This window comes from Scyliorhinus torazame, chromosome 8, assembly GCF_047496885.1.
Source record: "Scyliorhinus torazame isolate Kashiwa2021f chromosome 8, sScyTor2.1, whole genome shotgun sequence".
Classification (NCBI taxonomy): domain Eukaryota; kingdom Metazoa; phylum Chordata; class Chondrichthyes; order Carcharhiniformes; family Scyliorhinidae; genus Scyliorhinus; species Scyliorhinus torazame.
In genome coordinates this window covers 194,141,675-194,167,390 of record NC_092714.1, presented here as the reverse complement: position 1 = coordinate 194,167,390, position 25,716 = coordinate 194,141,675, and the positions used below count along the sequence as shown (strand labels likewise).

General features: G+C 41.3%; 1 protein-coding gene across 1 annotated transcript in view; it reads right to left on the bottom strand.

Moving 5' to 3' along the window:
• Positions 1–25,716, bottom strand: part of ctnnbl1 (catenin, beta like 1) — a 225,288-nt gene that overhangs the window by 185,034 nt on the left and 14,538 nt on the right. The window contains exon 2 of the mRNA XM_072514654.1: positions 17,876–18,052. Coding sequence (XP_072370755.1) covers positions 17,876–18,052 — 177 coding nt within the window. The remainder of the gene's footprint in view (positions 1–17,875; positions 18,053–25,716) is intronic.

Sequence of the window (25,716 nt, the reverse complement as noted above, 5' to 3'; positions counted from 1 at the left end):
TAACTGGACCTTCATGCCTCATCTTTACATAAGCCTCCTTCTTCCTCTTGACAAGTGTTTTTCGACTGCTTTAGTAAACCACGGTTCCCTTGTTCGACCACTTCCTCCCTGCCTGACAGGTACATACTTATCAAGGACACGCAGTAGCTGTTCCTTGAACAAGCTCCACATTTCTATTGTGCCCATCCCCTGCAGTTTTCCTCTCCACCCGATGCATCCTAAGTCTTGCCTCATCGCATCATAATTGCCTTTCCCCCAGATATATCTCTTGCCCTGCGGTATATACCTATCCCTTTCCATCACTAAAGTAAACGTAATCGAATTGGGGTCACTATCACCAAAGTGCTCACTTACCTCCAAATCTAACACCTGTCCTGGTTCATTAGCCAGTACCAAATCCAATATGGCCTCGCCTCTCGTTGGCCTATCTACATACTGTGTCAGGAAACCCTCCTGCACACATTGGACAAAAACGGACCCATCTAAAGTACTCAAACTATAGCGTTTCCAGTCAATATTGGGAAAGTTAAAGTCCCCCATAACAACTACCCTGTTGCTTTCGCTCCTATCCAGAATCATCTTTGCAATCCTTTCCTCTACATCTCTGGAACTTTTCGGAGGCCTATAGAAAACCCCTAACAGGGTGACCTCTCCTTTCCTGTTTCTAACCTCAGCCCATACTACCTCAGTAGACGAGTCCTCATGCAACGTCCTTTCTGTCACCGTAATACTGTCCTTGACTAACAATGCCACCCCTCCCCCTCTTTTACCACCTTCCCTGAGCTTACTGAAATATCTAAACCCCGGCACCTGCAACAACCATTCATGTCCCTGCTCTATCCATGTCTCCGAAATGGCCACAACATCGAAGTCCCAGGTACCAACCTATGCTGCAAGTTCACCCACCTTATTCCGGATGCTCCTGACATTGAAGAAGACACACTTTAAACCACCTTCCTGCCTGCCGGTACACTCCTGCAACTTTGAAACCTTACTCATGACCACACTACTCTCAACCTCCTGTATACTGGAGCTACAATTCAGGTTCCCAAGCCCGTGCTGAACTAGTTTAAACCCTCCCGAAGAGCATTAGCAAATTTCCCCCCCAAGATATTGGTACCCATCTGGTCCAGGTGTAGACCATCCCGTTTGTCGAGATCCCACCGACCCCAGGATGAGCCCCAATTATCCAGAAATCTGAAACCCTCCCTCCTGCACCATCCCTGTAGCTACGTGTTCAACTCCTCTCTCTCCCTAATCCTCGTCTCGTTATCACGTGGCACGGGTAACAACCCAGAGATAACCCATTTATCGATGTTACCATTTAAGTAGCATACAGCGTCCAGATTTTCATTGAAGTAGAGGTGGACTTAGACGGACCAGTACATTCACTGTCCAGACAGATAGCCAGACTAAAAGAGAAAGTGCTGGAAAATCTCAGCAGGTCTGGCAGCATCTGTAAGGGGAGAAAATAGCTAACTTTTCAAGTCCAGGTAACCATTTGTCAAGTCAGCCAGATCACCAGACTATGGCAGTTTGATCATTACAAATAATTAGTATGAACTGTAATCAAATAGAACAAATTCCTTCAAAGTTAATAGCTTGCTCCATACAGATTTGTATCTTCACTCTTCTGACATTCTTGGATAATGTCATGTCCCTTGGAAAGGGATTTCAAAACTAGGTTAACTTTCCATTACAGGCCATTCTATAACAACTTATATTTATATAATGCCATTACCGTAATTAAATGTCCCAAGAGACCTCACAGGAGCATAATTTAAAAAATAATCTGACTCAACCACACAAGTTGATGTTAGGTCTAACAACCAAAGCATGTGGTCAAAGAGGTAAAGTTTAAGAATTGTCTTCGGAGGGAAGCAGGCGGAGGGGTGTTGGGAAGTAATTCTAGAGATTGGGCCTAGGCAACTGAAGGCACGGACACCAATGGTGGAGCAATTGTAATTGGAAATGCACAAGAAGTCAAAATTAAAGGAACTCATATCTTGCATGGCTATGTGTGGGAGGAGATTACAGGTTTAGGGAGGGGCAAGGCAATGGATAGATTTGCAAACAGGATGAGACGTTGCTTGGCAGGGAGCCAATGTATGTCCGCGAATTCAGGGGTGATAGACGAATGGAACTTGCTTATTCAACAGTTGAACCAGGTAAGGTCGGTTTCCAGAACAATGCTGTTATCAGTCAGCCAGTTTGGCTGACTACTGAATCTTGAGGGCGTAGCTAATGACTGGGGCTAATCTCAGTCAGCTCTAGATACATCTGCTGTCAAAAACCCTATTGAGTCGGATAGTCTCATCTGAAGAGGCAGCAAACTTACCAGTATTCTGTGCGAGTAGCTCGCATGTTCTTAGCTTGTTAAAACTCCAGCAGTACCCAGCACACATTCGGTACCCAGCACACATTCGGGAGCCCCCAACTCATGGCTTGGACAAACTGCACCCAAGATGGAATTTGCTAAATCAGAGATGTCCCTTTGGAGAGATTTCATTTCAAAAGCTCCAAATTGAGCAAACAAAATCCCATGGAAGGATGCCTATTGCCAGATATGAACTGGAGGATAGGTTTTTCAAAAAAAAAATACAGTTGACTTTTGAAGTTTTCCAAATTACAACAATTTGATCTGAAGTTTCACACAATAAAAGATAGATGTATGATGCAAGTACCTATGCATCAAAATCACTCTAATTAGAAGTGACAAACTACTTTGCTTTGATCAAATTAGACTTGTTTGATCCCCCACCTCCTGCAACTCCAAAATAAAGTCTTGGCAGCAACAATTTTAGGCCGAGGCTTGCAGAATACATTCAGAGCACTGATCAAAAATCTTTACAGTGGGATTGAAATTCACCTGCAAAAATGAGACAGTTGAAAACTCTTGAGTCCAGTGTGTAGATACCTCACATCGAAAGATTACAAGAATATACTGCGAATGCTCCTGTCAAATTTGTTCACTATAGTAATTTGCAGTGACTAGGTCTCCCAGAGACTTTCCATCTTCTTTAACACATCAGTTTGGAAATATGTTGCATAGTTATTACGCATCACTTAGGGAATGAAGGCCCATAAATCTCTAGGGCCTGATTTGGGCATTTATTCAGAGAGACAACAGAGAAGACATTAACAAAGCAATAGAATGTAGTGTAGACTGCATACAAACTGTATTTCCATATTCTCGAACAAAAAGATAAAGCTGATTAAACCAACTGAAATTCCATCAGTCAACCATACAGTAGAGAGCAGGCTGTGCAAACCATGAGGAGAAATAGTCAGCACAGGTTTTCCCAATAAATTTCTAATAATAATTGCTTATTGTCACAAGTAGGCTTCAATGAAGTTACTGTGAAAAGCCCCTAGTCGCCACAATCCGGCGCTGCTGGTCTTGTTCTGCATTACAAGCCAGCTGTTTAACCCACTGTGCTAAACCGGCCCCTTCTGAGCTCTTTGATGATATTACAAGTTGAATGCAACGCCTTATGAGTTTATTTGGACTTGCACAAGAATTTCACTTAACTCCCAAACCGAAGACTTCTAAACTAACTTAAAAACTGTTGAGATACAAGATGCAGTGCAGGATATGGTCCAGAAGACAGGAAAGTAGAGGGAACTAATGAAGCGTTTTTCAGAATTGGAGATCAGTATTTGGGCATTAGAATCTTGAAACTTACAGGACAGGCTGTTATTCAACCCATCCAAACTGTGCTTGCTCTTTGAAAAAAGGAGTTGGACTTAGTCCAACATCCCTGATTTTTGCCGATAACCCTGTCTCTGCTCCTCATTCTCCAATTCAATTTTAAAATTTATCAATCATCTTCCAAGATCATTTCAGCTAGAGTACTCCAGATCTTAATAACACTTGAAAAATATCATTGCTCCTTTACCAATGATTTTAAATCCATCATATCTGGTTATTCACCCAGAGAGAATACATTTCCCCTTCCCTACTCTACCAGAAACTCTCACTGTCTTGAAAACCTCTATTAGATCACCCCTTAACCTTCTCTGTCACAGGGCCAACAGCCCTTTTCCAATTGCTCCTCTTACCCAAAGTCCCTGATTTCTCAAAGTCCTGCTAAACCTTCTTTGCACCCCAAGGCCTTTGCAACTTTCCTGAAATGTGGCACCCAGAGTTGTCCACCATACCCCGGCTGAGATCTAGCCAGTGAATATTTTTGAAGAATGATTTCTTTAAAAACCTCTCGACAGTCTAGAAAAAAGATAATTAAAAAGGCTCCATGTTGAAGTACATCAAATATTAAGTGGCTGAGGAACATTAATGAAATAAGATAATAGGCCCTCAGCTCATAAATATAAACCAGCAAAAATTTAATTTTGAACAGATATTAAAAGGAATATTTGAACATTTTCTTCAAAGAAAAAAAAGTTACAAGTTTTGATTAATGAAAAGCCAAGAACTTAAGGTATAAGTTCGATGTTGAGCTGCAAGAATTGGAATACGAACATCTAAGTAGGCCACTCAGCTGCTCAAGCCTGCTCCACCATTCAATAATATCATGGCTGATCTGATTACATCTTCAACCCCTCATTCCTGCCTACCCCGATAATCCGGGGCCGGATTGAACCTGGGTCCTCACCGCTGTGAGGCAACAGTGCTAACCACTGCACCACCGTGCCGCTCCCAATCCTCTATTAATAACCTCTCCTCAAACGCGAGATAAGGCAACATTAGAGAGTTGGTTTATTTTACAAGTACACACACAAAACATGGGAAAGGGCTTTGCAATATCTGCCCCTTTTTGCATTCATGCAATGAAAGAAGGATAAAGGAGAGAAAGAGTTTTAGGGCAAAGACCATGATAAAAATAAGAATTATGGCTTTGTGTGGGTCCAGAGTCCAGTATGTCAATGCCCAATGAAGGTTTTTTTCAGGTAGCTTTTTTTCTGGCAGAATTCCTGGTCTTGGTCCTAGGTATTCGGTTACAGGTTGATTCTGTTGAAGATGCGGCAAAGTATTCATGTGTCTTAGAAATTCCTTCACTCTGTTGGCGAAATGCAGGGTTCTCTCAAGTCAGATGGAGGTCAAAAAGGCAGGCTGCTAGCCTGGTTCCGGTTCTCTTCAGAAGTTAAACTACAACTAATTCTAAGAATTCAAAAGCTGTACAATTGAAGCAATTCAAAAAGCCCAAGCATGGGTCATGTGATATTGAGTGGTTTCAAGTCAAGCTATTCGGCTAATTGGGTGGAATGGTTATAAAATGCAAGGAGTGTTACATTCCAGGGGTTTGGTGCGTTATCCTTTGTCTGTATCTAAACTGCTCAGACGCGTCCAAAACCACCATCATGTGGTCAGCAGTGACCATTTTATCAGTCCACCTATTCGACCATTTAAAAAAATGTACAATTTTATATATATATATATATATATATATATATATAGTTTCCGGGACCGGGACACATGCTTAAACTTAATGATGGGATCAGTGTCTGGTGAGTTGTGTAACTGGGGCTTGAATAGTCCTTTAAATAAGAGGGGATGAGTTAAGGTGAAGGGGGTTTTAAAACTTGGAGAAAAGTCGAGACAATGGAACAGTGTAGTGATTTGGGTAAAGACAACCATATTAGGACAGGGAGTGCAAGGATAATATGCATCAATGAACAAGGTCCATGCAAAGAAATGAAAGTGCGCAAAGTTTTTGCAATACGATAAATGAACTAGTGTCACAAATAAGTTAAATTATTTAAATCTAACCATTTATTACAGAGCTACGTTAACCAGTTGACCGATGCTGGGGAAACATGTATTTCAGAACACACATTTCAAAGTGAAAAGCACAATGGAAAAGGAGGAGTTGCCCTGATAGCAAAGGATGTCATAAGGACAGTAGTGAGAAAGGATCTTCGCTCAGAAGATCAGGAAGTGGATTTAGTATAGATGAAAATTAGGAACCACAATAATTAGAAATGCTGGTGGAAGAGTAGTTTATAGCTTCCCTAATAGTATTTAAAATGTTAAGACAAAGCATTAAGCAATGGAGCTTATGACAAAGATAACATTATAATTGTGAGGGACTTTAGTCTTCATGTAGACTGGACCAATCAAATTAACAAGGTGATCAGGAAGATGAGCTTGTGGATTGCTTTTGTGGGAGTTTCCTGAAAAAATACACTGTAGAACCAACTGGGGATAAAACCATTCTGGTGCTAGTGTTGTGCAATGAGGCAGGGTTATTTAGTATTCTCATAGTGAAATGTTACCAAGGAAATAGTGATCATAATACTAAAATTCCATATTAAGTTTGAAAGTGACAAACTCCAGTCTTGAAACAAGAATTCAAAACTTCAAAAATTGCATTGCTTTGGAGAGCGAGCTGGCTAAGGCTGATTGGATAAATAGATGAAAAAGTTAATAAAGCTTTTGTCTGGAGCTCACTTGCCCTCAAGGAAATTTGCCAATGCTACCTGTGAAAGTACAGAGCTTCTACCAGAAAAGCTTGGAACAGAAACTCCAAGAGCCTGTCCACTGAACCATTGATGAAAAGATGGAACAAGATAAATGAGTGGACCGTGTCTCAATTTACTTTCAAAAGAAATATTCTCAGTAAATCACATACTTAACATCAGACAAAAGCTGAAACCGAATCATTTGATGTGATATTTGTCATAGGCTCAGCTGAAAAAATTAGGCATGTACTGTAAACACTGTAGACCACCACAAAGTAACTAATGGGGCGGGATTCTCTCAGCCCTGGGCCGGGCCAGAGAAGCCCCGCGACTGGTCCACACCGCCCCGACATTGGTATTTGATTCTCCTCAGAGTGGAGAATTGGCACGATTGGCGCCAGCAGCTCTACGCGGCCGGCCCGCCGATTCTCGGGCCGAGATGGGCCTAACAGCCGTCGTGGAAAAGCTAAGTCCCGCCGGCACCGTCCACACCTGCTCTCAGTCGGCGGGAACTCAGCGTGGAAGGGTCAGGTGGCTGGGAAGAGAGAGAGAGAGAGAGAGAGAGAGAGAGAGAGAGAGAGAGAGAGAGAGAGAGAGAGAGAGAGAGAGAGAGAGAGAGAGAGAGAGAGAGAGAGAGAGAGAGAGAGAGAGAGGGGGGGGGGGGAGGGGGCTCCGACCACAAGAGGAGCCCTCCGATGCGGCCTGGTCCGCGATCAGGGCCCACCGATCAGCAAGCCGGCCTCTCTGGCTGGGGCACTCATTTCCTACGCGGTGGCCCCTATAGTCCTGCGCCATGATGCGTCAGGGCCGCTGCGTTGAAAGGAGCCACTGCGCATGTGCCGTTGGTGCCGTTGGCGCCGGTGCCACTGCGCATACGCGAATCCCGCGGCACCCAGTTCACGCCGGCATCAGCAGCTGGAGCGGCGTGAACCCCTGTAGGGGTGAGAATTAGTCCTGTGGGCGGCCCGTTCACGCCGTCGTAAAACGCGAAGGCATTAACAACGGCATGGACACTCTGCCGCGGGATGAGAGAATCCTGCCCATGGTCTTTCAAAATAAATTTTTCAACACTGTATTTGAGAAACATTTCAGGCAATTCATAAAGTCACCATTTAATTTCTAGTGAATTTCTAATGATTGAAAGGGAACTAGCCGATTGGTTCCTTTTTGATATCATTATTAATTTTACACTCTGAGCTTTACTTTCTTCCTTAAAAATGATGCAAGGAAGAACCATAATCATGGCTCCCTTGTGCCACAAATAAAAATATTATCGGGCTGTGAATGGCATATTATCTGTCGGTGCACCATGCTTTATTGCACAATGTATATTTTTATGCCACGCATTACAGCTCATTTTATAAAATTTAGTTTTTTTTAAGTTTCAGAACAAATTTCTTTAAATTGCTCCCAAGCTTCAAAAGCAACCACAGATATCAATATTGGATGGCAAGCATGTTCTGTTGGGAGCCTCTATTTGACATTAAAATATTTAACTTTCCATAGGGGAACAATCCCTCAATTGCAGTTTCTAAGAAACTGTATTTGAATAAAATTTAAGTGGGTGAGAATCAAATATATTCCTCCAAATCAATTGCTTCAAAAAACATAATTTCATTGTGTCTTTAAAATTACATTCTCTAAGCATCATCCACACAGGGAGTGGGCTCCTTAATGCTGTAGTAAAGGTAAATCCGTGAGAATTATTTAAGAACCAGATGGTGCAACAAGAGAACTTTAGCTGCTGGAAATCTAAAAACAGAAAATGCTGAAATACTCAGCAAGCAAGGCAACATCTGTGGAGAGGAAAGTAGGGGTTAATGTTTAGTTGATGACATTTCATTAAAACTTCAAGGTGGATCAACCAAAATAAACAAAATGGCCGTCCTCATCTTCAGAAATCTTGTGATCTCTTGTCCAACCTCATGTGCCCAATGCCCATGCAACTGCTGCTCAGCTAATCACTGAATACATTTGCCAAGCCCTCAAGGCATCTCATATGAACCGCTGGAAGATTTTAAGCTCCTATTTTCTGCACTGAGTATATTACATAGATAGATCATAAGAGGTTAGTTAGATTATTTAGTAAGAGGCTCATTTAATCCAAATTTTGGTTAAAACAGTTTAAAAAATAGAAACGCTTTTCAGAGATTCCACATATTTGTAAATATTGTTGAAATAGAAAACTTGGAATTGGAGCAAATGCAGCTTAAACAAAATATAAATTCTGACCGAAGTTACTGAAAGTTTTCCTTCTATGCACACTTACAATCTTTCATTCGCTACTCACTGAAACAAAGCAGACAATATAATTAGTGTTATAATCCACACCCTAAAAAGGTATGATTAATGTATATTAATGCAATCAACCATTCAGTATAAACAGTGATCAAGATAAGCTACACAAAAAATGTCCATTCAAAAAATAACATTTTATGCATATTTGCAAACCTTCCATTGGCAGTTTATGATAAATTAGATGCTGCATCATTTTATAAAGCCAGGAACATTCTACAATGTAGTGCATAGTGAATGCTTTTGCTGCTAAAGTGGCAGTTCTGCAATGACCAGAATGTAATTGGTGCTAAGGTTACATTGGCTGAACTCATTCAAAGATGACTTGTTAGGCTGGAGATCAAAACCATAACTGTTAATTTGAAGAACAATTTTGAGCCTACAGACATTGGATCTTTCATTGTGCGCTCACTAGGATAATGCTGGGGAGGGGATGGGTGTATACATTGAGGAAGACCTTGAAGGTTGTGACAGTGGGAGGAAGCTTTGGAGTTTAAATTGCGTAAAGCATGATAGCAACATTCCAGAAACTAGATTTAAAATATCTTAAACAGCACTTGTTGCAACTGGGGGGAACCAGGGCATTTTGAGGCTGCAGTCGGGATGGGCAGAGATAACATATGGCAGGTAACTGACACTCCAGCTACGAAGAGGACACAGAGAAAATGTTTTAAAATAGATAAGTTGAAGTACCACAGAAAAATATTAAACAAATAGTGTGACAAAAGACATGGTACATCTACACACTTATTGAAACTAAATGGAAAACAAAAAAAATTGTTAGCCTGAATCATAATCAGAGAGAGACATCCAGCCCTTCCAGGCTCCTTGGGGTAACAAAGAACCATCTCAACATTGGGAGGGATTTTCCATTGAAGAAGTAGACGGCTAGACGGAATGGCAGGAACTTGTGCCCAATTCCGTACTTGGACACTCATTCTGCACAAGCGACTATTAACACAAATTGCCCCGCCAGTCGGGAGCTGATCTGTCACCTGCCGTCAGCTGGCGGGGTCAAAGATATTTAAACTCCAACCCAATGCATTTATCTCATTATCTCCAGCTCAACTGTTTTTGGGAGGCTGTCACAGATATCTGGAAACCAGAAGAACAAGGCTTGCAGCCTCAAGGCAGCGGCAGAACCCCGCTTCACCAACCAGGCTCTCGAGGCCTTGATCAGAGTGAGGACACATGGGCATGCCCTGTATTCCAGAGTTGGTTCCAGGAAGCACTCCGTCGTCATGTTTCCAGCCTTAAAGGCCGTTGGAGTGATGTCAACCTCACTTGAACTAGTCTATGCCGCCTTCTGTGATGTCAGGGAGATGTGTTTAAATATTTTTGTAATGTGGGATGCAGGCGTTTCTAACTCTTCTTCCTTAAGGAATGCCAGTGTGTGAGGGCAGCTCATCAGCATTGATATTCCAGGACTTGTGTCTCATCAGTGATATTGGCAACACACATGACATGCACAGGCCATCTCTAGGAATGTCCTCATTTCCGTCGCAGTAGTGTTTTCAGCATTCGATAGTAGCAAAAACTTCAAGTCTTCTCTTGCATCACCCTTGTTCGACAGTGGACTCAATTTCCAGATTGAGCATATTCACATGCCTGGCGAAACATGAAGTCAGAATGTGCAATTGTGAATGCAGGACCCATTCTCACTGCAAGTGGTCAGACATCCCCTGCGATGAAAAGAATGGCATTGCGGGCTAGAAGGGATCGGGCTGTATGACCTCACTTAACTTTACTCTTCCTGGAACCTGTCTGCAATTAAGGTATCCTGGGCACGTATCCCATGTCTTCCTTCTTCCATGCCGTCATCGTGCTCATACTGATCCTCAACTGCTTCCTGAGGCTCCTGGACCTCCAGATCTTCATGCTCTGATGATCTCTCATGCTCCACCAGTTCACCCTCTGGTAAGGGCTCACCTCCTTGCGTTGTCGAATTGTGGACAGCTCAACACACTGTGATGATACGAGAAATCCTATAGGTATGTATTGTGAACCACACAAGCAATCCAAGCATCTGAAGCGCATCTTCAGATGCCCCATGATCTGTTCTACAAGGGAGCATGTAGAGCTGTCAGTAGTATTATACCTCTCCTTGGAACAACTTGGAGGGTGATGCACCAGAGTCATCAGCCATCCCTGCAGATATATGGCTCTTCAAAAATCTCAACGCCGCCTAGGAGTGGCTCAGGATGTAGGAGCCATGGCAACCACAGGGTACCTAGCACAAACATGCAGTATATGCTTCCGATGATCACACACCAGTTGTGGTTTGATGGAATGGTAGCTTTTGAGGCTTAAACATTATACGCCTCAAATGCTATGGGTTGCCATGGAACCCATATTGCCACATGGGTGTAGTCTAATGCATCCTGCAGCCTTGGGAAGCTAAGATTGCGACGGAGCCGGTAAATCTCACAGCTGGCTATCTTCTTCCGTCGAAAACCTGACAAAATTATGAGCCTCTATTGAATAGTACTACACTCCGTACGCTCACCCAATGCCTATGCATATGTATTTACATTGCGTATTTATGTATGTCCTATGTTTTTTCATGTATGGAACGATCCGTCTGGACTGTATGCAGAGCAATACTTTTCACTGTACCTCACTACACATGACAATAAATCAAATCCAAATCCTGTAAAGGGCAACAGTGACCTCCTTCATGCATCAATGTGTAGCGGATAGAGAGATACTGCACAGATCCCCTGTTGATCCCTGGAAAGGCCCAGAGGCAAAGAAGTTGAGTGCTGTGGTCACCATCAAACTCATTGGCAGGACATGGCCTCCAGCCCCACATGGTGACAGGTCTTCCCAAGAATGCAATATATCGGGACAAGCGCAGATGTGTCCAGCATTTCCTCTCACTCGTGTGTAAATAGGAGACTCCTCAGTGATAAACCCTAGGTCTGGCAAGATTCCTCTGTTGGCTGGGTCCCTCCTCCTGCTCATGTTCCCTCGTGACCATGTCCTGCAGGTGGGATGGGAGAATTCTGCCCATTGTTACAGCAAGTTTATTATATTGTAGTCACATGCAAAGATTGCAGAAGACAGATTCTTGCTACAATCCACTCCACCAAAGGTTTCTGAAATATTATACTCATTTACAGAACTTGCCATTTCAAGTTCCAAGTCAGCTATGATGGGACGAGAATTTCAAGAGATCTTGATGCAATACTTTGATGAACTAATATAAATTGTGTAAGGCATTTACTTTTCTTGGCAGGGGAGCAGAATATTCTGCAAGTGATATATTTGAGCTAAGATTGAGAAACACTACAGAATCAATTATTGAAGACCTGCTCAAATGTTCTTTTGCAGAAAAGCTTCAGAGGAGCAAGAATTTGGATGAGAAGTGTATTTGGTAAGACTGCTATTCTGGGGGTTCGCGTGCAAGGAACGAGATAAGATGTGAGAAACTCAACCTCAGTTAGTAGCAGTCTTGCTTCAAAGTCCAACAGTGATGGCTTCAAGCCTAGCTGTTAAGCCACCCTAGGCAAGTGTGCAGTCAATTCTAGCCCCATATGCCCCAGAGTCACAACACAAGAACGAATATGAAAGTAAACATAGCTGCTTAATGCCGAGCTAATACCTGACTCCCCTTTAACCACCCTTGACCCACATACAACTCAGACAAACACAGGAGGGGGGGGGGGGGGGGGGGGGGGGAGAAGGTGGAAAAATAATACGGCGAAGGTGGAGAGGGAAGAGTCCTTGCTTCAGATGACGAGTCCTTTAGTACACTTCCTTCACAGTACAAGTGTGGTTTGAATACAGCATGAAATGATTTTCCTTGCAGCTCAGCAGTATATCTAACTCACAACCTTTCCAGGAGAGGCCTATGGCTTCATATCAGCCTATTCTTAGAGAGAGTTACCAGATTCTGGTCTCCACTTCACATTAGCCTCTTTTTGCATAGAGTGTTAGCCGATTTGGGTCTCTGTTGCACATCAGCCTTTTTTAGAGAGAGAGCTCTTACACTGAATTTCTAGAGAAAATTCATCTGATCATTGAGAGAGGGAGTCAGAACTCCTCCATCCAGGCTTCAGAACAGAAGTAAAACTAGAAAACAGGCCTTGTAACTCTGAGAAACAGGTCAGTGGAACCAGAACCAATCACCACTGGCATCGGGCATGGCTCGCACGTCTGAGCCAATTCATTTACCAACAGGCAAGTCCATCAATCCGAGTCATCACTGATGTCAGTCTAAAACACCACAGCCTTCTGGAATCTGCTCTTTTGAATTAAAGGCTGTGTGCAGGCTGCTTGTTTGCCTGAAAGATACAGGCAGGCTGCATTAAAGTCACTGGTCCATTACCCTCCCATGGAATAAAAGGGTAATATCAAAAATAAAAGGGGAAATAGGGAATAAACAGGAAAAAACAGAAGGGACCCTTACACAGCCCAGAGACTCGAGCACAAATGCCTAAGCTAACACACCAGAGTGCCCAACATTTCTTTCATGCCATCTTTTAGGTGAGACGTTAAACAGAGAACTGCCTAGTCTTTCAGTAGGACATATAGATCCCATGGCATTATTTTGAAGCAAATATGAGTTCATAGAATCATAGAATTTACAGTGCCGAAGGAGGGCATTCGGCCCACCGAGTCTGCACCGGCTCTTGGAAAGAGCACCCCACTTAAGCACACACCTCAACCCTATCCCCTTAACCCAGTAACCCCAGCTAACCTTTTGGACACTAACGACAATTTAGCATGGCCACTCCACCTAACCTGCACATGTCGGAGGAAACTCCGCACCCGGAGGAAACCCACGCAGACACGGATAGAATGTGCAGACTCCGCACACAGTGGCCCAAGCTGGGAATCGAACCTGGGACCCTGGAGCTGTGAAGCAACTGTGCTCACCACTGTGCTGCCGTGCTGCCAATAGTAGCAACCAATGGCACACAAAGAGATTACATAGTCAGTATCACTGCTGTTTGCAGAAGCTTGCTGTACACAAATTGGCTGCTATGTTTGCCACAACCACAATTCAACAATAACTACAATTCTACATTTCAAAGGTATACCATTGGCTGCAGAGTGCTTTGGGACATCCTGAACTTGTGAAAGGTGGTATATAAATACAAAGGCTTCCTTTCCTACAGCAAACCACAGGCAGTAGTTTAGACTTAGCCCAAGTTAAAAAACAACCAGAAAAATAAAAGGTTGAAGGAAGATTTAATGGAACTAGACAGGTTGAAAATAAAAGAAAAAATCCACCAAAGACACTTGGAACAGATATGAAACAAAACAGCAAACTAAGTGTCATCAATGTATGTTCCTTACATCCATTTATTAACAAGTGGTTCGCTGTGTGGCCTGTGGACCACGAGCAGGTGACAAGGGTCCTCAAGATGGTTTGTACACTGGTCAGAAATGCAGCCACTGACCCACAATGCTACACCTGAGGCCATGCGAGACAACAGGTCAGTGGCCTCACCCCCAACACTCATAACCAGACTGGCTCCACATGTACAGCGCAAAGTTCTCATAAATGCAAGTGACAACTATATAGTTTTATGAACAAGGTTTGCGTTATTATTGATTTTGCTCGATTAATATATATGCAAGGATTAGCTTCTCAGAAGATGATTGTGGAACACCTACTACAGAATTTCAAATAAATGTGATTTGATTTATTGTCACATGTACTGAAGTACAGTGAAAAGTATTTTTCTGCAACCAAGGGAACATACACAGTACGTACATAGTAGACAAAAAGAATAATCAACAGAGTACACTGACAAATGGTACATCGAAAAAGAGTGATTGGTTACAGTGCGGAACAAGGGGCCAAACAAAGCAAATACATGAGCAAGAGCAGCATAGGGCGCTGTGAATAGTATTCTTATAGGGAACAGATCAGTCCGAGGGAGAGTCATTGAAGAGTTTATTAGCTGTGGGGAAGAAGCTGTTCCTATGTCTACATGTGCGGGTCTTCAGACGTCTGTATCTTCTGCCTGATGGAAGGGTCTGGTTGAGGGCAAAGCCTGGGTGGAGAAGTCTCTGATAATGCTGTTTGCCTTCCTGAGGCAGTGGGGGGTGTAGACAGAATCAATGGGAGGGTCGCAAGCTTGTATTGCGGTGGGCTGAGTTCACCACACTCTGCAGTTTCTTGCGGTCTTGGGCTGAGCTGTTGCCATGTGATAGGATGCTCTCTATGGCACATCTGTAGAAGTTTGAGAGAGTCGATGCAGACATGCCGAATTTCTTTAACTTCCATAGGAAGTAGAGACGTTCTTGGGGTTTCTTGACTGTTGCATCAACGTGAGTGGACCAGGACAGACTGTTAGTGATGGCGACCTCCTGTAGTAATAATTTATATTTGTTCTGGTAAACTTTAGAGTAAGGTATAGGTTTAAGTGTGTTTAATTTAAACCTGGAAGGATAAAACCTATAGTTAGGTTCATGCTGGACAAAAGTATTTGTATGTGTGGGGGTTGGTTAAGTTCCAACTGTGTTTCTATTGTGTTTAAGAGAGGCCTATGACATGAAGAATAAATAAACCAGCAGTGGTTGCTTAGCAACCTGGGCCTTGTAAAGTAGAGAAGCTGTTAAGTTTTAGTTTAGCTAATTTGATTGCAGTTGGAGATAAGTAGTGAGACAGAAGGCAGCTCTCTCAGCTCTGCTAGAAGCTGTTGGCTTAGAAGGCAAGAGAAGGAAAATCCTTCTCAGCTTGGCTGGAAGAAAAGCCATATTAAGAGAACAAGTGCAGAAATCTGAAGAGTAGCTAGTTAAGGAAATTTGAGAAATGAAGAGACATTTACAAGAAGTCTGAGGTTAAAGCTACCAGAACAGAGCAATGTTCAGTAAAGACAGACAGAGCTGAGAAAAAGGCTGAGAGCCAGAAGGGTAATTGAAGTGATTTTCAGGTTGAGATTCTACTAAAGCCTGTGGAATCAGAGTTTAAATAACTATTGAAATCGGTGGCTGGATCTCAGTTTGTGTAAACGCTGTTAAAGCAAATGTAAAAGGGGGTGATGTAAAATCCTGGGCTGGATTCCCTGTTACAAAATGGAGTGAAAGCTGTTTCAAAGTGTCATTTGGACTGCATTTGGGAATGCAAACTGCTATGGGGAAACATACTTCTTGAGACTATAGACTTAGGTGAGAGTGAAGATTGGAAACTCTCACACAACAATCATCTGGGGAGATTCTTAGGAGACGTTCACAAATATTCACTTGGGTTCAGATTGGATATTGTGTTTGCCCTCAGTCGTCTGATGTGCTTAAAAGAGGCTTTTCGTTAATGAGACTATTATAGATTAAATGTGCTTTATCATCCATGTTAATCACAAAACCTGCAAGTAACTGTTAAGATAAGGGGGTGGGGGGGAATTAAAGGCATATTGTATCCATTATCCAGTGTTTTTTTCTTGTTGTTAAAACTAATTGGGGAGGCAGTGGCGTAGTGGTATTATCGCTGGACTAGTAAACCAGAGGCCCACAGTCATGCTCTGGGGACTTGGGTTCGAATCCCACCATGGCAGATGGTGAAGTTTGAATACAATAAAAAATCTGGAATTAAAAGCCTAAAAGGTGACCATGAAAGCATTGTCAATTGTCATAAAAACTCATCTGGTTCACTAATGTTCTTTCAGTAAGACAACCTGTTATCCTCATCTGTTCTGGCCTACATGTGACCACAGAAATGTGGTTGACTCTTAAAAATGACCTCAGGGATGGGCAATAAATGCCGGCCCAGCCAGCAACTTCCACATCCCATGAACGAATACAAAAGAAAAATTAGTGGTCCTGTCACTCTATACCTCCACATTTTAGACAGAAAAGTATATATTAGTCTTGTTATGACACCCTGGGCTAGTGCTTGATCAATTCCAGCCTCATTTGACCCGGAGTTACAACACAACTGAATTAACCAAAAATTGTTAGAAAACTACCCAAAGTCTTTGGCTGCCCATTAAGTAGTCACAGGGTTGTAAATTTAAAACACAATTACTTTTTATAAAAAGAACTATAATGAAATATGCCGCAAATACAACTGGTTAACTATTTTCTAATTCCTAATTCCCTACTTTACTTGTACACACAAACACACAACCACACACACAGTAAAAGATCAGAGTCTTTGTTTCAGATGGTTATTTCTAGCACACTGTCCTTTAAACCAAGCTTTCAGGTCGGGATTTGTGTTTTCCAGTCTGTAATGGTTTCCCCTGTAGATTCAATCAGGTCTCTGCTGTTTCAGAAATATAGCCACTCAGCATTTCTGTAGAAAATCACAAGGGAGAGAGAGCAGATCCTTTTCTGTGTCCAGGTCTCAACTCCCCTTTCCTTGGGTCTCTGGCAAACATCCCACTCAGGCTGAATCCAATCACCACCTGTTACTAGGCAGAATATATCCTTTTGGCAAATTCATTGCCCATCAGCCAACCAATCAAACGGAGTACCATCCCATCTCTCGGGTGCCGAAAAGTCTGATTTTTTTCTGTCCAAAGCTAGCAAACTGTTTGTTGCTATAACCTTTGAATTCCTCATTCTCTCTGCTGCTTGACTTAAAGATACATGCCCATTAAGCATCCATGGATCAAAAATGATAATAGAGAAAGGGGAAGTAAGGGAATTGTTATGAAGAACCCTTGCAGTCTTTTGAGCAGGGTTCCATTCTAGGATCCTCCCGTCCAGTTTTAGTAGCCAAAAAGCAATATTTCTATTGTTTCGATGACTTGCTATTAATTTTGAGGAGTATTTTTGAGGTGGCAAATGAAAGCAAGTGGGCTAGGACCGATAGATCCTCCGGATGTGAAAACTTTGAGAACCAGAAAACGATGAGAGCATATCCCAGAAGGAAGCAACTCAAATGTTGAAAATTAAGGTGGTCAAGATCTTTACATTGAAAGGAGAAACAGCTCTCGCAATGCATACATAGGATTTTATTTGTATTACCAATCTAGTAAAGAGAAAACCAGGTGAAACTATTATTCCAGTTTGCAAAAGACTAGAATGTAAATTACTGCCCCATATTTGCAAGTTGCATGAAAAATATGAAAACCCAATAATTTCTACATCGCATGCTACAGTAACAAAGTAAAATGATCAGAATTTGTAATTTTACTGAAGAGAATTACAAAATTATTACTTGAGGGAAAGAAAAGAGTACATTAATTTTTAGACATGTTACCTCATCATTTTCCATTAACTCAAGGATTTTCTTCTTGCCCACTTCTTCTTCTTCATCATTAACCATGATTCCACTCTCTTCATAGTAACTTCTTCTGGCTGAACCATACTTATGCGACACTTTTAAATCCTCATCATCTTCATCCGCACCACGGAGACGTTTTGCACCCCTGTCAGGCTATAAAATACACATAATTACCAACAGACCTTTTTACCCTGTGCCAAAGACAGCTACAGCTTTTGCTATTATTTAGGATCTTAAAGACTTGACCTTTTAAAATGTCACAGGTTTAATCTGCCAAAGAATTACTGTCCCACAACAAGCAATACTGCAATTACAAGAAAACCACAAATGATAGCCCATGCATAAACAGCTCATCCATTCAATTAGGCAATAATTCAGGTTTGTCAGGAGCATACGTGACACCATCCCTGATGATTAAACACCAAAGCTATATGCCAGGAAGTTTAATCAAAACACAAAGACCACATATCAACTACATTCTAACAAAAAAAAAGGTCCTCCTTATTGAGGCTTCAGCCATCTGTGTAGTTTTACTATCAGACATCAAGGTTTCTGGATTCATGAGCTACAACATGACAATATTGCTGCAGTTTCACAAAAAACAAGTCTCAACATCTTCAAACAAATAACAGACAGAAAATGTACTACTTTTTAATTAAACATTTCTTGGGATATGGGTGTCACTGGCAAGGCCAGAATTCATTGCCCATGTCTAGTTGCCCCGAGAAGGTGATGCCTGGCCTTCCTCATGAACATCAAGAGTCCATATGGTTCATTTTTGCTATTTAAGTTTTAAAAAATGTACCTATTAGTTTCATTTAGGTTGATACAATTGAGTAGTTTGCCAGGTCATTTTAGAGGGCAGTTCAGAATCAGATATAGGCAAAACTAGGTAAGGACTCCATGCTTCCTTCCCCGAAGGAACTTTGGTAACCAGGTGGATTCTTGCAATAACCAAGCACCTGCATGATTTTTACTGATACCAACTTTGTACATCCACCTTTTTGAACTCAATTCAAATTGTCAAATTACCTTGGAGCTACTTCAATTTGCACTCTCTAAAGTATTTGTCCAGGCCTCTGGATTACCAGCTTAGTTACACAAACACAATGCAACTGAACCTGTTAAAACACAAATTACTGACCTATGTGACTTTAGATCCACATTAACTGCCCACAGAAATGGTCTAATAAAGCATTGCAATGCATCTAACAGCTATAAAAAAAAGTACAATAATAAAATCAGACGAACCACTACACAACTAGGCATTGAATTTGGATTTGACAAAGGCGCATCCCATGAAGAGTTCAACAAACAAGAGTTAACCACATCGAGCCACCACCATCAACACCCTGGGAGTCAGTATTCACGAGAAATTTAACTGGACCACCCACATACACTGTGATGGAAGAACAGGTCAGAGTATGTATATTCTGCAGCAGGTGATTCACCTCCTGATTCCCCAAATTCTTTCCAACATCTACAAGGGTTGAGATGGAACACTCTCCACTTGTCTTGACACATGTAGTTTCAAAATCACTCAAGAAAAACATCTAGGACAAAGTAGCCCATTTGACTGGGACTCCATCATACATTGCCTTAAACATTCATTCCTTCCACAACCAGTGCACCATCTAAAAGACGTAATCAGCAACTCACCTAGCCTTCTGCAACAGCACCTTCCAAACAAGTGGCCTCCTATCACAAGAATAAAGATCGTAGGGACACAGGAACACCATAACCTGCAAGTTTCTCTCCAAGTGGGCCACAAATCTGACTTGAAAACAGTCATTTCTTATCATCGTTGGGTCGAATTCCTGGAATTCCTTCTCTAACAGGAATTTGAGGGCACCTTCACCACTTACTGCAGCAGTTCAATAAAGTGGCTCATCACCTTTTCAAGGGATAGCCAATAAATGTGGCCTTGCCAGTGATGCCCACTTAATGATTTTTAAAAAAAATTTCCACGACAAGAATTGTGATCACTTGCATTTAAAAGAACATATTTTTCAGCAATTTTAAATCTCTCTTGCTAATCCAAGGTGTCACAATCCAGATTGTGAATTTACCCCAAGCAGAATTCTTCCTACAATGTATTCCATCTTAATAGCAAATGTATTTAGAGATCGTTAATTAGCTTGTCACATTAAACTGAATAGAACCAGAAATTTAACATGGAAAATAATACATTTCCTAACCCCCTGCAATTACATCTTCAAAATGTACTTTACACTGATATTAAGACTGGCTGAGTTAGGTATTTCAGATACAATTTTATTTAAATATCACGGTGAATATTTTAAAACACAAACTTAATTTTTATTCAACGATTTTCCAAGCTCACTCTCACACCAAGAATGGCATTCAATGCATCGTTCTATTCAAATTATCCTTATCTGCAATGATAGATCAATGTCTTGATTTTTAATCCATCTATTAAGTTAAAAAAAACTTTTCGAATTGGATCAGAAATGCACATTTTTGCCAATTTCAATACCAGTGATGGATTGAAGATTGTGCTTCACAGAATGTAACATTCAACTTTTGAAAGCCAATCAATGGTACGCAAACAGCTACATCCATTCAATAATAAGTTAGAATTTCAGATTTTAAATAGGCTGTTTCATTTTGCTCAACCATTGTTGTACGCATACTTGCTCCTCAGAAATCCAACATTTGAGCCATTTGAATAGAGTAATATTTTCCTAAATAGGCAAAGCAGTCCAATTTTATATGATACAGCTGTATCTTTATTTATGCCTACAAATTATGCAATATTCCCAGTGCTTTCTTTCAGCATATGGGATAGCAATTAGTTTTAGGAAACATCACAGTCTTCTTACCGTTTTACTCCATCTTCTCTCAAAGACATCAACTCTTTCCTGGATACAAATTCATGTAAATTATACATTTTCCCAGAGCTGTGTCCATCTCATCACAGATGCTGCATCAGCTGACTGCTTAGTCATAAGCACAACACAAATAAACTAATGGTCTCCTTACTGTTACCTATATCTGCACTTCTGACAGAGGCACTGGATAGCAACAACCCTAGTCAATTTTCCCCTGCTTGCAATATCTGAACATCTGCACTGAGGCAAACCTTGGCATCCCCACTACTAATCTTAAATCAAATCACTTATCTCAGGGCAAACCTTCCTAGCTCGTACAGCTCATCTACTCGGTGGATGAATTTGCTAACACACACTAGGCCAATATATTTTGCCAACTATGGTTCATGTCCAAGTTTTATTGCCTCAAAATGTTCCCATCCTAACTGAAAAGAGCGAGAAATCTCAAACAACCACCGTTGTATGTATTTTTTTAGATAATAAATTTAGAGTACTCATTCATTTTTTCCAATTAAGGGGCAATTTAGCATGGCCAATCCACCTACCCTGCACATCTTTGGGTTGTAGGGGCGAAACCCACACAAACATGGGGAGAATGTGTAAACTCCACACGGACAGTGACCCAGAGCCGGGATCGAACCTGGGACCTCGGCGCCGTGAGGCAACAGGGCTAACCCACTGTGCCACCGTGCTGCCCTTCACTGTTGTATGCATACTTGAAAATTATTTATCCAAACATCACCCAAATTTGAAAATTGTATTGACATTTTCACTTGTCCATGCGGATAGAACGTAAAGCTTCTGCAAATCCACTGATTTGAGTTTAAAAACAATATTACAATAATAATCATACTCCAGTATTATCACCGGTGAGGTATGTGAAAATGAGTTTTACTTGCAGCAAAACGTATGCATATCTGTTTAAACTACAAACGCGTCTTTAAAAATCAGTTCTTCCACAGGATCAACTGTCTTCTCTTGGGAGAGAATCTCTTTTTAGTTCTACATATGAAAAACTGGTCTATTTTGACTTTGGGCCAATAAAGTAGCATTCAGGGAGACTATTAAGTTAGAATAAGTAGATCATCAAACTGAGAATGAATGCATGCTAGTGTTTGCAGTGTTGAATGATAAACCGGTTAAAATGGCCATCGTCGGATTCAAACCTGCATTGTTTTGATATGCATGACAGTATACATAATCAAGATTTTTTTCCCCTTTAGGAAGAATTAGCATGCTTCCTTTATTATCAAATTACAGACTCAAGAGTAACCCGGGATCTTTATTTTCAAATCAGGCTAAGCCAGCAAAAGGTTAAAGATTTTGCTACATCAGGATTACAATTTAAATGCAATAATTTGCAAAACAAAATGTGATCATCATACTCAGGTTTAATACAACTATACCTCACAGAAACATGAGCATGTTACTTTGGGGGGAGAGAGTAGATAAATGTAAATAATAAAGTCACTGCGGAGGAAGTGGAGATTAAGGAGCTGCACATTCAACACCACACCACTACTCACTGGTTCAGTCACAATAAGATTGCACTTAGCATCATGCACATCACTGTCTGAAATGGGTCACACTGTAAATGTTACAGTTAGTGCAAGTTTGGCAGCAAAATGCTAGTTTCTCGATATTATGACTGCAAAAATGGCAATGCCTGAATCTACACTGTCCTCTTATTACTCTCATTTGGATTTCCGCAAAATGCAACAGTTATATACCATGTCCATTTGTACTGTTTTAGCCAACCAGTGCAATTTTACATTTTTGTCTTTTTGAGCCAACTGTATGTGGAAAGAGCATGATAATAACATAAGGCAAAAGTGCTGTCAGCCATTAACAGGTCATTGGTGAAAGAAGGACCAATTTGAAGCAATGAACTCAAAGCATGACAAATCTCTCACAAATTAGTGTCAGTGGGGTTATTCTAAAGCAGAATAGTGGGCGTGAAATATTGATCATTTACGACCACTTGAACAGTTAAAAATATCCAAAAGCTTTTTATTCTAAACAGTGGTTATGGCTACTGACATGACAAAATTGATGGATAGCACTGGGAGAAATTGGATATCATATATTAAAGAATATCAAAGAAACACTGCATGATTAAACATGTTGGCTTAAGTTGGGTTTTTTCTCTAATATATTGATATTAAGATACTAAGGAGCTAAGCTGTGGGGTGTATCTTGCTCAAGTCCTATTTCCCTCATCATGGCTGTGGCATTATACCAAATATGCCTAGTGACAACATTTTTCCATGTCTGATTAACGTAATTACATGTTTTCTGTTCACCATATAATTTACACAGCACCAAACACTTCAAAATGTTACACACACAGTTCTACCACTTGACTGTAGAATTGTACTGTGCTCCAGGACTGTTTCAACAACAATGTGCATTTATATGCTATCTTGTAAAAGAAAGAAATGTCGCAAGGCAATTCACAAATAAGCATAAGGAAAATGCATACCAAGCAGGAAGAAACAAATTAGGAAAGCAGTTCAATAGAATAGGACTTAAGACAGCTGAAGGCTTTGGCCCCATTGGAAATGCAAGGTGAGGAATGCACAAAAGATTGATGATGTGGAGATGCTGACATTGGACTGGGGTGAACACAGTAAGAAGTCTTACAACACCAGTTTAAAGTCCAAAAGGTTTGTTTCGAATCACTAGCATTCGGAGCACTAGCTGTACTCCGAAAGCTAGTGATTCAAAACAAACCTGTTGGACTTTAACCTGGTGTTGTAAGACTTCTTACAAAAGATTGATGTCAGAAGATGGAGCCTTTGGGAGCAGATATACTACTGGAGGGGACCTTAGCTACAGGACATGGCAATTTTACTGTTGAAAGGATTTATAGGCTAGAGCAAGGATTTTGACTTTAATCTGTTGGAGACACAGAAAACAGTGTAGATCAGGGAGGACAATGGTTCGGAGTAAGTGGAAATTGGTGCAACATTCATGCTGTGGAACTTTCGACAAGTTGGCTGTTTCTGGAGGGGTGAGGATGGGAGCCCAGCCAGAAAAGCAAGAGCTTCAGTGGTAGCCGATCTATGGTAAGCAGGTGATGATACAGAGTTGGAAGTAGTCACAAAAATCACACAAAATGAACAAAAGATTAGAAAAATGTTGTTACAAAAAGGGTAGGTAGAATGTGGTATTTCATAAACAAACTGATATTGAAGCACAGCTTCTTTATTCTTTCAAAAGGGAATTTTATAGTACGTTGCGAAAAAAATTAATGGCAAGCAAGGAGAATTAAATTAGATTTAAAAGGCACCGACACAAATTTGAAGGGCAAAATCACCAGCTACGATGTTATGGTTCCTGAATGTATCAACTATTTGGTTTCACAGCATTCTTTTATTCTGCCTCATTTCCAAATCCTAATTCAGACTGCTCCCTTTTTAAGCTCCCGTTTCTGGTTCCATTTCTTCCGCATTGCTTACCCATCCCAGATGCCTCAGCGCAAATTTAGAAACTTGCTGACAAAGCACGATTTAAGCCCCTGCCTTCTCAGTGAAGAACATGCAAAATATATCCACAGTATTTATCTATATATTAAACAAATCTCTATTCATCATGTATGTCCTGTTCTTACAATTTTTGAGCAATGGTTTTAATGTTAATGATCGTGGAAGAAACCCCTATTGGCAGTCAGTAATTTATAATAGAGTTTATCCCAATACCTTATACCAGAATCCTATTTGCCTGACACTCTGTAATGTCAGATCGCGATCTTGCAGACAGTAAACGAGTATAAGTTTCTGAAGTCTGCACGTCATTTTGTTTCTTCACCTGTTTGTCAGGTGTGTCGTTTCATTTTCTCCATTATCCACCAAAAATAACCAAACCAAATATAGCACTTACCAGACAGTATAGATTAATTTTTAAATAATCTTTATTGTCACAAGTAGGCTTACATTAACACTGCAATGCATTTACTGTGAAAAACCTTAGTCGCCACATTCCGGCACTTGTTTAGATACACGGAGGGAGAATTTAGAATGTCCAATTCACCTCGCAAGCACGTCTTTCAAGACTTGTGGGAGGAAACCAGAGCACCCGGAGGAAACCCACGCAGACACAGGAGAGAAGGTGCTGACTCAGCACAGTGACACAAGGGAATCAAACCTGGGACCCTGGCGCTGTGAAGAAACAGCACTACCCACTGTGCAACCGCATAGAATTCCTACATTGCAGGAGGTGGCTATTCAGCTCATCGAATCTGCACTGACCCTCTGATAGACCACCCTACCTAAATCCACTCCCCCACCCTAACCCCATAAACGCACCTAACCTATACATCTTTGGACAATAAAGGGCAATTTGGCGTGGCCAATCTCCTTAACCTGCACTTCTTTGGTCTGTGGGAAGAAACAAGAGCACCTGGAGCAAACCCACGTAGACAGAGGAAGAAAGTGCAAACTCCCCAAGGCTAGAATTGATATGTGGAGTTTGCACCTTCTCCCAATGTCTGCGTGGGTTTCTTCCGGATGCTCCGGTTTCCTCCCACAGTCCAAAGATGTGCAGGTTAGGTGGATTGGCCGTGCTAAATTTCCTTAGTGTCCAAAAGATTAGGTGGGGTTACTTGGTTACAAGAATAGGTGGGGACTTGGGCTTAAGTAGGGTGCTCTTTCCAAGGCCGGTGCAGACTTGATGGGATGAATGGCCTTCTGCCTGTAGGGTTACTATTACTATAACCTGGATTTCTGGTGCAGTGAGGCAGCAGTGCTAACCACTGGGCTGCCGTGCCGCCAAGTATGGTAATCTTGAGCAGAAACATACACTCACTGAACATTATGAACGCTTAATTCAAGAATTTTGTTTTCTTCAATTATAGTACATCACATGGAAAAGTACAATTAAAGCTGACTTATGGACAATGCTGAAAGCTGACTCTGATATATAATTTAATATTTTGCATTGCTGCTATTGCTCACATCATTGTAT